General features: G+C 52.7%; 1 protein-coding gene and 1 long non-coding RNA gene across 2 annotated transcripts in view; one reads left to right on the top strand and one right to left on the bottom strand.

Moving 5' to 3' along the window:
- The window catches only part of CACNG2 (calcium voltage-gated channel auxiliary subunit gamma 2), a 106440-nt gene that overhangs the window by 89339 nt on the left and 6212 nt on the right, over positions 1-10889 (top strand). Inside the window, exon 2 of the mRNA XM_011387374.1 lies at positions 3755-3838. Within this exon, the coding sequence (XP_011385676.1) occupies positions 3755-3838 (84 nt within the window). The remainder of the gene's footprint in view (positions 1-3754; positions 3839-10889) is intronic.
- LOC111735990 overlaps positions 7572-10889 on the bottom strand; it is a 41464-nt gene continuing 38146 nt past the window's right edge. The window contains exon 5 of the long non-coding RNA XR_002779056.1: positions 7572-7632. This is a non-coding gene — a long non-coding RNA (uncharacterized LOC111735990). The remainder of the gene's footprint in view (positions 7633-10889) is intronic.

The following is a 10889-nucleotide window of genomic DNA, read 5'->3' as shown; positions in this document are numbered from 1 at the left end:
GAACATTTAGTTTTGTCTGCTATATTAATCCGTATGAGCTTCCCAGCTGCTGAATACTTTCAATGCCATCCCTACCTCCTTGCAACCTGAGCCATCCAGTTCATGGGCTTACCCTTGACCCTGACATTACCAATGACCACGCTCCACAATCTCAGTCTTTTGCATCCACTCTGACTCCTATGCCCCACCCTCCCGGCTCACTCCTCTGAGCCCCCAACCAACGATTCCCCGACCCCCACCCCAGGCTTCCCATGCACTGATGCGCCACCTTGTCACCGCCCTCCTTACTCAGCTTGGAGTGTGGTCCATCTTCATTATCACTGCCATTTCCCACTCCCCTTCTTGCACCCATCTCACAGACACCTGTCCTGGTTAAAGGCAACCCTCCAGGTAGATAAACTGTAGTGACACCCTACATGTGGCCAGAGAAACCCATGGAATCTCAAGAGGGACCTTGAAGCCACCGACACACATACTTCATGTCTGGAGCCTAGGCCATGCTACCTCCCATCCTCATGGAAAATAATCTGACTCCCTTACTCCTTCTTCGAATCTCCAACCCTGCCTCCCCTTCCTCATTCTCCGTGGATGATCCTGCTTCTCATTTTATCAAGAAAACAGAATCAACCAGAAGAGGAGTGTCACAAGCCCCCACCATGTCTACTCATCCCCTGCACCTGCACCCACAGGTGTGTCCTTCCCTTCTGATGCAGTGGACACACCATCATCCACCTCTAAGGCCACCCTCGTTCTTGTGTCCTGGACCTCATCCTCTCTCACACTGCTCCTCTCTCTGAGTCATCAATTCCTCCCTCTCTGCTGGAATGTTCCCACCAGCATCATGCCTTAACATCTCCCCCCAACACAGAGTAGTAGACACCCCACTAGCAGAGTAAAGGGAGGCAGAGGGAGGCAGAGGAAAGGAGATGATAAAGGCTGTGGTGGGGTGGGGACTCAGGCAGCCTGACCAGCATGTGCAAAGATCCTGTGGTAGGAAGGAGCATGCAGAAAGGAAGGCCAAGCTGGCAGGTGCACAGAGAGGGAAGCGGGTGAGAGGCGAGGCCAGAAAGAGGTTGAGGTCAGGCCCTATTAAAAGCACTGAGAAGCTGTTGAGTGTTTTAAGCTGGAGGTGGTTTGATCAGATTTGCATTTTCGAAGGATCATTATGATAACTCTGTATAGGATAAGAGTGAGTGCAAAATGACCAGTGGAAAAGCTACTGCAGTCCACCAGGGAAGCAAGGATGGGGGCCTGGCAATGGCTGATGGAGAGAAACTGACGAGTTTGAGAGAGAGGGAGGAGCTAATACAGCAGGATGTCATGATGGATGGAACCTGCAGTGAGCAGGAGGAGCGATGTCCGTGATAATGAGTGGGCTCACGCTTGCACCAGGGAGCAATGCAGAGGCCCTCCCTGAGCTAGTCGGTGCCTCCGAAGACCAGGCTTGATGGAAAGATCATGAGTTCAGGTCTAGACCTGTTGAACATATAGTGCCTTTAAAACATCTACCGGGGGACATCAAACAGGTACACAAGCCCAGGTCTGGACCTCACAGGAGGCCTGGGCAGCTAATTATTTCACGCAGCCTCATAACAAGCCTCTCTTTGCCCTTCTGTGCCAGGCACTGCACTAGGAGCCAACGGCCAGCCCAGGGATGGCTGAGACAGGTTTGTGCAGAGAGGGGCAGCCGGGCCACATGGGCATGCGGCCCTCAGGAGAGTGATGTGGCGGCTCCACCTGCGAGCCCTCAATTTGGGGTTTGGCACTGTCCCCGATTTGTTAGGAGCCCTGGGGCACATCAGGACCACTCCTCACACCTCACCTCCTGCAGAACTCCTTAAAAAGATGCCTGGCACTGAGCTGGCACTGGCGAAACATTTGTCAGATTGAACTGAGAGAAAATGAAAGTGCTTTTCAAAGTGATTTGTAATTTTAACAACAGGGAGAATATCATAGCCTCTTAACAGCGAGAACTAAGACACTTCCCAGGAGAGAGGGGTGTGTGGTTGGGAAAGGGGATGAGCTACTAGGAGGAGGCTGAGGCCTCCTTCTAATGGACCAAGGTGCGTGAAGGCCGAGGAGAGGTGTCCTCGGAATGACAGAGCAGCGGGGGGACAACGAGATGGGCGGTGAGCAGGAAGAGAGATTGCCCAGGGCACCAGAAAAGAGACCTGCCCCATGGGGGCATCTCTGGTGAAACTCTGTGCTCTGGGGACTCCACAGAGCTTCTGCAGGATTACCAGAAGTCCCCACATGCTCTGGGTATTAATCTTGCAGAAGTCTGGAAAGGAAGTGAATTTGGTACAGAGACATTCGGGGGTGGGGATGGGCAGGGGGTTCAACCATTTTTCTGTAATATGTAGCATATAATAGTAACTAGAAATACCTAAAATACTTAACTTTATAGAAGTATGCTTATATCTTACATATGCAGGTATATGTAACATATACAAGTCTATGTAATAACATCTTAAAATTCCTAAATAATATCTAGAATACATGATAAAACTTACTTTGGGGGACAGGGAGGCTCAGGACCTTATAGGAAAATAAATTGCTAACATGTATTGAGGACTGTATTAATTAGGTTATATTAGCTACTGTCACAGAAAAATCCCAAATGTCAGTGGCTGAATATAGTCAAGGTCCATTTCTCTCTCGCAGCAATGCCCCCAAGCACATCCACTAATGTGCCAGGCACTGCTCTGAGCACTTTATATGTGTCAGCTCGTTTAATCCCCGTGACAATCTACAAAGGCAGGATTCCTAGGATCTCCACTTTCAGATGAGGAAACTGAGGTATCTCAGTGAGGCTGAGCTGGACCCAGGCTGTCCAACTCTCAAACCTGCCTTCTACCCTCTGCGTCGTATCTCCCAGCACAGGTCCGACTGATTATTCATTCATTCAGGGAAATTTAGCCAACATTGCTGAACTTAGGCTGGCACTAGGACCACAGTGAATGAAACAGATAAAAGTCCCTTCTGTCATGAGGCGGACATGATTTAAATTCTATTCTGTGCATCTGTCTTTATAAAGACTGTGTTGCCTGAGCCATTTCTCACCTTCCTGCCGAGCAAATCAGAGTCAAAAGCCCCGATTCCATCATTCCCTGAGTACTTCTTCAGTCATTTGGCCTCCCTGAGACCCAGTTTCTTCATCTGTAGAATGGAGATGAAAATACCCTCTCCTGGGCCTGTGGAAGAGGCAAAATGAGTGGTAGTTCAAAAGTCTAGCAGAGGGCACGGCCCTATGCGGGCTCACGCCGCAGGCTTTCACAGCTATTGGGGGCCGGGTGCAGTGAATTTCAAGCCACTGCTGCGGGAATGTTTGTCAGGATCAGTCTGGGGTCTGCCTTCTTTGGAAAGTGATCTACTTTCTCTCACATAAAACGCAGGGTGACTCCCAGCCAAGCTGGGACACAGAGGCGGGTGTACCCACATGGTTCATCAGCCTCCTAGGTGGCGGTCTCCAGCGTCCCGAATCAAATCTCTGGTGCCTGCAAAGCCCCAGCTAATCCTCAGAAGCCTGGGTGCAGGGAAGGAAGGCTGGGTTTTGAAGTCTTAGGCCTTAGATCCTCACCGCATTGCCACGGGGGCGGGATGGGGAGGTGTTGATTTACCAGGGGGATGTCCAAACAGACAAAGTGATACCTTTCTTCAGGGGCAAAGGACAGAGCTGAGCCAGCTTCGGAAGAGTGTGCACTAAGCCCCTGGGAACTATGATGTCTCATGTGTCCTTTCTCCCGTTTTCCAGGGAACTTCAAAGGTCTCTGCAAGCAAATCGATCACTTCCCAGAGGATGCAGATTATGAAGCTGACACAGCAGAATATTTCCTCCGTAAGTACATGCAATTTTTTTTATTTTCTTCTTGGGTCCTTCCTTTGCTGGGTCCTGCCTTCCAACCTTCAGAGCTCTAAAGACCAGGACTATCGAGAAGTCCCTTCTCAGCAGAGGGCAGGAAAAAGCAAAACCTCCCTCCATTCCTTCCGTCCAGAGACCAAATCTTCATGTATGCTGTTCCCTCTGCGTGTAACACTTTTCCCTCCCTTCTTTGGCTGGCAAACTCCTAGTCATCCTCCAGATCTCAGCTGAAACATCACCTCCTCTAGGAAGTCCTCCAGGCCCCTGAATGGATTCCCAGAGCACAGAACCTGTATCGTGCTATGGGGTCCTTGTCTATTTGAGCAACCATCTCCCTCACAGTCCTGCCAACACTGCCTGGCCAGGAAATCTGCCTTTCTCGTTCACCATTACATTCTCAGCCCCGTGCCCTGCACACAATAAACACTCAGTCGATATTTCTTGAATAACTGAATGAAAAAACCCATCAGGCAGTGCCAGATTAGAACTTCTACTAAAAAAATAAATGAGATTTTTTTTCTTCCTCCACAAGTCAAAGTTAAATCCTGATGTAACAGCTGCGATCTTAAACCCACCTGAGACATATTATCAAGAGAAAGCACTCTGAGTCCCAAAGAAAATTTCTCAAGAATCGACAAAAACTAACAAGGTAAAATGTTTCCTGAGAAAGAGATTTCCGAGAGAGAGACCAAGGGTCCTTGACACCTGGGACAGCAAAGCCACCCCTAGCAGAAGTGGTCGAAGGCTCATCTCGAGGCTCTCAGGCATGCTCTTCCCGGGGAGGCCTGCTCCCCTCCCGGGGGCACCCCGCTTCTGCCTCCCTCCCCTTTCCCACAGCACAGTGGTTACCTCGATCACTTTTATGAAAAATGTAGGAGGCATTTTATTATGTGTATCACCCGCCGTCTCTTTCACATCAAACCCAGTCCCTGATCAGCCTGGAATCTAGGTTTCATTGAAAAGCCCATGGAACATGAAGTAAGCCAGGCAGCTGGGAAGAGAGAGGAAGGGAACGCGATGCAAATTATAAATTTCTTTCTAAATGGGGAAAAATATCTTACGACGCTCATCATTTCCTTTTATGAATTCCTGCAAGATGCTGCTCCGAAATGAATTCCCAAAGAGCCTTTTGGTTGTGTTCCGTTACCATGTTGGGGCTCTCGAACGAGCCTGGCATGGCATATAAGCAGACTGAGCACCTTCAGTGTGGCAGACCTGAGCTCGGGGCTGAGGCGATCAAGATGAATGAATGAGACGCAGTCTGTGGCCCCAGGAAGACCACATGGCGCATGGCCTGGTAGGGAGGGCCCTCAGAGAAACAGCTGGATCTGGGACACCCGCACCGCAGAAATGTAGAGGTGGAAAGCGTGGGGGCAAAGCTGAGCCCATGTCCAGAGCCACACTGGTCGAGTACAGTGAGGGTGTGATACTTTATCAGCGGGATGCCAGGTGCTTGGGGCAGGAATCGGTTCTAGGCACAGCTCCTGGAATACAGTAGATGCTCAATCGACGTTGTTTAATAAAGGAAAATTATAGGATTCTTTGGTGGCTATTCCTATTTACTCTATACCTGTACTTCCTTAAAGAGAGAAGAGCTTAGAGTGTTTGGTTCATTTTAGTGTTCCTGGACAAAAAGACTTGAATGTGTGTCAACAGTGCAGGATCTGAGGGTCTGATCTGAGTTGACTTAATCCAACAATTATTGTGAGCATCTGTAACAGGGGGTCAGCAAACTTTTTCTATAGAGGGACAGGTAATAAGTATTTTAGGCTTTGTAGGCAATACAGTCTCTGTCCCAGCTACTCAGCTCTGACCTCGTAGCACAAAAGCAGCACAGACAATATGGAAGCAAAGGAGTATGGCTGTGCTCCAGTGAAACTTAACTCTATTTACAAAAATAGGTAGCAGGCTGTTTGCTGCCCCCTGATCTACAGTATGCTAAGCCTGGGCAATAAAGGCAATTTTTTAAAGCTGGAAGATGTGAGCTCCTGCCACTCTATTAAGCTTTAACCTGGTTGGCTAGAGACACTAGAAGACAGGGATCATCTTTCTAGAAGGACCCTCAGCCCCACTGAGGTAGGCAGGGCTTCTGCCCAGGGAGGTGGGCGGGACTGTGCCTAGAGGTGGGCACAGCTGGGTCCCAGAGTGTTGGAGGAAGCTGCACCAGAGAGGGTGGAATCTGCGTGGGCCTCCAGTTCAGGTCTGTTACACCTATCTGCACGGTGCACCTGCCACGTGGGAGGCTGTTAGAGGCAGGCAGGGAAGCAGCCCCTGTCCCCGAGGGCTCGCTGTCTGGAGACAGACTCATGAACATAAGGGGCATGCCATGACACAGGCAGGGACAGAAGGAAATGTGGGGGACAAGGAAGCCTGGCCCCTAACCCAGAATGGAGGAAGTCAGTCCAGAAGAGGCCACTAGACAAGGTGGCACCAAAGCGGAGACCTGGACTTTGGAAGCATTCATTTATTCACTTGCTCATGAGACATTCACTAAGCATTCACTATGTGCAGAGCGCTATTGGTGTAGGGGATTCAAAGAAAGTTGGGGTTTTTGTGAAGGTGACATTCCAGTGGAGGCAACAAGAAATCAACAAGCGCACAAATATCCCATGGACAGTGTCAGAACCCAGTGAAGCGGGGGAGAGTGGAGGGCGAGGGGGTGGGCGAGGGCAGAGAGGGATGTTATCCACATAGGTGGTCAGGACAGCTTCTCTACGAAAAGGAATTAGCTAAGAGGAATTCGCGGAAGCAGGTGACTGAGGAGAGAATGGCAAGAGCAGAAGCCGTACTAAGGCAGGAGCGAGGCGGTGTGTTTGTGGATCCGAGCCCAGTGCATGCGTGGACGGCCTCCTCCGGCATGAGGTCGGAGAGACAGCAGAGGAGCCTGCTCCCGTCTGGAGGAAAGCGGATCTCATTACAATGTGAGGGGAACCATCGGCTGGGGCATTGATTTGGAAGGTCCCTTCTGGCTGCTGTAGCAGAGGCTGGGGATCATAAAAGGATAATGATGAAGGTGGGCAGGCCAGCTGGGGGCTGTCGCGGTCGTCCCGGAGAGAGGCGACGGCGGTTGGACCAGTTGTAGTTGTGGCGGCGAGAAGTAAGATGTTCTTTGGGAGGCAGAGCTGATAGGACCAGGGGTGGCCAGGTGACTGCAGGTGGGCAGAGACAGGACACTGCTGGGTGTCCAGAGGACGGCAGATGACTGTGAGGAGGGACAGGGGTCTCAGGGATGGGGAGAATCCAAGAAGGTGGGAGGGGCTCATCAAGGAGGGCCAACAGAGCCCTGTGTGCCCAGACCAGCATCTCGGGCTCTGACCGTTCACATTCAGCTGGCCCAAGACTTGGAGGGGCAGAGGGGCAGACAGGGTGGGCTCCAGAAAGGGGGCTGGAGCTCCCGCTGTTCCCCAAGTCAGGGAACACAGTCCACCAGACCCTACTCTCCTTAGGGGCAGGGTCTGTTCTGAACCAACTCTGACTCCCCAGTGACCAGCACAGAGCCTGGCACGGGGTCACATGCTTCTGGAATGGACGGAGGCCTGAATGTGTGTAAGTGTGGGGCTTTAGTACATACTGCCTGAATTCAAATCTGACTGTGCCACTTCTTGGTTAACCGCCTTGGGCCTTGGATTCCTCACGATGGGGACAGTGGTCATCGATACTTCCTAGGGCTGTAATGAGGCTTACGCGATTCAGTATAAGACAGCTCTTCGCACCGACCAAGATCACAGTAAGCCGTCAGTAGGCATCAGCGATGACTGGCGTATGCTGCACTGTGGAAAATGCAAAGGATACAGATTGAGCAGGGAAGGGAGAGAGGGCACGCCAAGAGGAGGGCTTCAGATTGCAGTAGGTGGTCAGAAAGGTCCTCGCTGGGACGCAGACCTAGAGGAGGAGGGTGGCGGGGCACATCTGGTTCTACAGTATCCTGGGAAGAGCATGCCACGCAGAGGGAACAGCCAGTGCAAAGTGTCTGAGGCTGGCATGCCCAGGGACAGCCAGGAAGCCACGTGGTTAAGAGGGCATAAGCAGGCAGATGGGAGGCCAGGACCTGTAGGCCTCAGCTTTAATCTGAGATGGGACTTCGATGGGTCCTGAGCAGGGGAGAGGTGGGGACGACCATCTACGCTAAAAGCATCCCTCTACTTCTGCTGCAGAAGTGACTATGGGGTCTGAGCAGGAGCAGGGAGGCCAGGAGGAGACGATGGTCATAATCCAGGCTAGAAATTCCAGGGTGGGGAAAGGGCTGAGAAGGGGTCTGATTGCGGATGTATTTGAAGGCAGCGCCACCAGGATTTAAGACAGGCTGGATGGAGAGAGGTGAGAGAAAAGACGGACTCACAGACATCTAGGAGTCCTGACTTGGGAGACAGGGAGCAGTGCTGCCCTTGACTGAGGCCAGGAATGTCGGAGAAGGATGGGTTGCAGGGAGGTGACCACTGTGTTTTCCGACCCGCATGTCATGATTTCTGTGATGGATTCTTCTCCCTCTCTGGACCATGAATAGCTACTCCTCTGGGTGGCTGCAAATAGAGAGTTCTCCCCACTTCCCACTATACTCAGCACAGTGCCTGTCCTGAGTCAGGCCCAGGAGACGTTTGCTGAGTGAATAAATGAGAACCTGCCCTCCCTAGGGCGGCCTGGCAGGATTATCATCTTCCCAAAATGAGGATGGAGGTGGGTGCTGGGTCTCTAGTTGAGCCAAATCCACCCTTCCCAGCCTCAGAGAACCTTCCTCCTCTCTGCTCCCCCTTCTCCATCTCCCTCTGTTGGTCCCACCAGGGACCAAGGGGTTTCCTACGTACCTAAGCAATTGTCGGAGGGAAGATACCAAGTAGCAAGATCTGAGCTTGGGATTTACAGTGAAAGGACTGAGTTCAAAGTGAGCTCTGCTCTGTGGCCTTGGGCAAGTTACACAGCTTCCCTGAGCCTGGATGAATACTGATCCCCTGAGGGGCTCTAAGGGTACATACAACAAACCAAGGGCTGGGATGGTACTTTGCTAGGGCTCCCCAGCTGCCTCAGGGGAACACACAAGGGAAGTCCACCACCTCCTCCTTCTGCTAGACTTTGGAAGGGCCACAGGTCCTCCCAGCTCCGGAAAGGCTGGAGCTACAGCCCCAACCTCCCATTTTACAGATGAGGGAAAACCGAGGCCCATTTTACAGACGAGGGAAAACCGAGGCCCAGAGAGGGAAAATGCCTTACCCCAGCCCAGGACCCTCTCTGAAACGCCACCTGCCTCGCATAATGCTGTCCAGGGCCGAGTGCTCCTGTCCACGGTCCCAGCCCTGAAGCCCCTTCTAGCGAAATCGTTGTGAGAGACATTCCTGCCGGAGGTCGTCGAGGTCAGCGTCTGAAACAGCTCAGACCGAACCCTGCAGGCGGGGAACTTCCTGCACTGCGCTGCCACAAGGTTGGTGAGGCTAGTGCGCACTCCCGTCCGGGCGAGCGGAGCCGAGCCGTCATCTCACCAAGCGGGCCGCCCTTCTGCATTCTGCGCGCGGTGACAGCTCCTCTTCCCTCCTGGCTCACTTGTTTAAGTGCTGGTTGCAGCCACCGTGCTGACTTCACCACCTAGTCATGAGTCACAGCCTGCACTTTAACAAACGCCAGCCGAGGCAGCCGCGGGCCCGAGAGACACAGCAACAGTGTGCTCTGCTGTGGGGAGAACTGCTGTCCCCCGTGCTCGTCGGGCACCGGGCGCTGGTCTCGTCGCTTCAGATGCGTTTACTCCTGCCTCCTCCTCTCAGCCGTCTGAGCTAGGTGTCTGACTGCCTGCCCATGGCAGAGGAGGCAGCTGAGGCTCAGGGAAGGCAGGCAACACAGCGAGAGAGAGACGCTCCAGCCGTCTCTCTCCTGAGCTCCTGCAGCTGATCACCAACCCCAGAGACAGCAGGAACGGGGAAGCATCCGGCACCTGCACAGATGGCACTCCCAGAGGAAGCTCCACGGGCTTCCAGATTCCTTTCATGAGTCATTATATGTCGCAAACGTTCATTGGACAACTGACTATGTCTGTGCCAGGCCTGACACTTCATACCTTATCTTCATCCATCTTCACAACCACCCTAAAAGGCAGGTTCTGTCGGTGTCCCCATCACACAGGTGAGAAAGGTGAGGTACCGAAGCCACACGGGCAGTTGGGAGGGCCAGGAGGGAACCCCAGGTAGTTCACACCTGGAGCCCACGCTCCCAGCCACCACTCTTGACTTCTCTCCCTTCCTCTCATCCACCAGTTATCTTCTTCCTCTTTCTCTGACATCCTTCTCTCTTCTCCAATAACACTCTCTCCCTCCCTCCTTCCCTTGCCTCTCCACTCCATTCCTCTCCTTCTCCCTTCCTGTTCTCTCTCTTCTTTCTTCCCTCTCCTCCTCTCCCTCCACACACTCTCACACTCACACATTCTCACTCACGGGCCCTCATACGCTCTCTCACAATACACTCACACACACACATTTACACAACCCCTTTCACGGTCCACTGGCTGCCCCATCTAGCACGGCGAGAAGGAAGAGAGGAGAGATACCCAAGAGCCTAGAAGCTCCTCCCGACCCAGCGCATCTGTGATTCTATCCCGTTAGGATGGATCAAATCTCAAATGGGATAACAGGCATAAAGAGCTTAACGCTGTGCCCAGAAAATCAGGAGCCCGCCCTCCCTATACCTGATGATGACACTATTTTGATTAAAGACCGTGACTGGCCCAGGGAATAGGTATGACGACGGCCTGGCTGAGTGGGCCCTGATGGGGGGTCTTGGGGGACACAGGACCATCAGAGACAGACAAGACCTGAGAGATCACCTAGTCCAACCCCATCAGAGTGCACACCTGGACCCAGAGGAGGAAAAGTACGTGCTCAGGTTCCGTGGAGAGCCAAGCAGAGACTAGGCGCCAAGTCTGGGTCCATCGACTTCCCACCACACCCACCCACACAGGGCACCCCCCCCACACCTCCTTCTCTGCCTGACTGAGTGAGGAAACCGCTGGGCCTCCCCATGCAGGCAGCTGCCCCATCCTCCACCTGTG

This window comes from Pteropus vampyrus, unplaced genomic scaffold (genome assembly GCF_000151845.1).
Source record: "Pteropus vampyrus isolate Shadow unplaced genomic scaffold, Pvam_2.0 Scaffold16, whole genome shotgun sequence".
NCBI lineage: Eukaryota > Metazoa > Chordata > Mammalia > Chiroptera > Pteropodidae > Pteropus > Pteropus vampyrus.
This window is presented reverse-complemented; position numbering and strand designations above follow the sequence as displayed.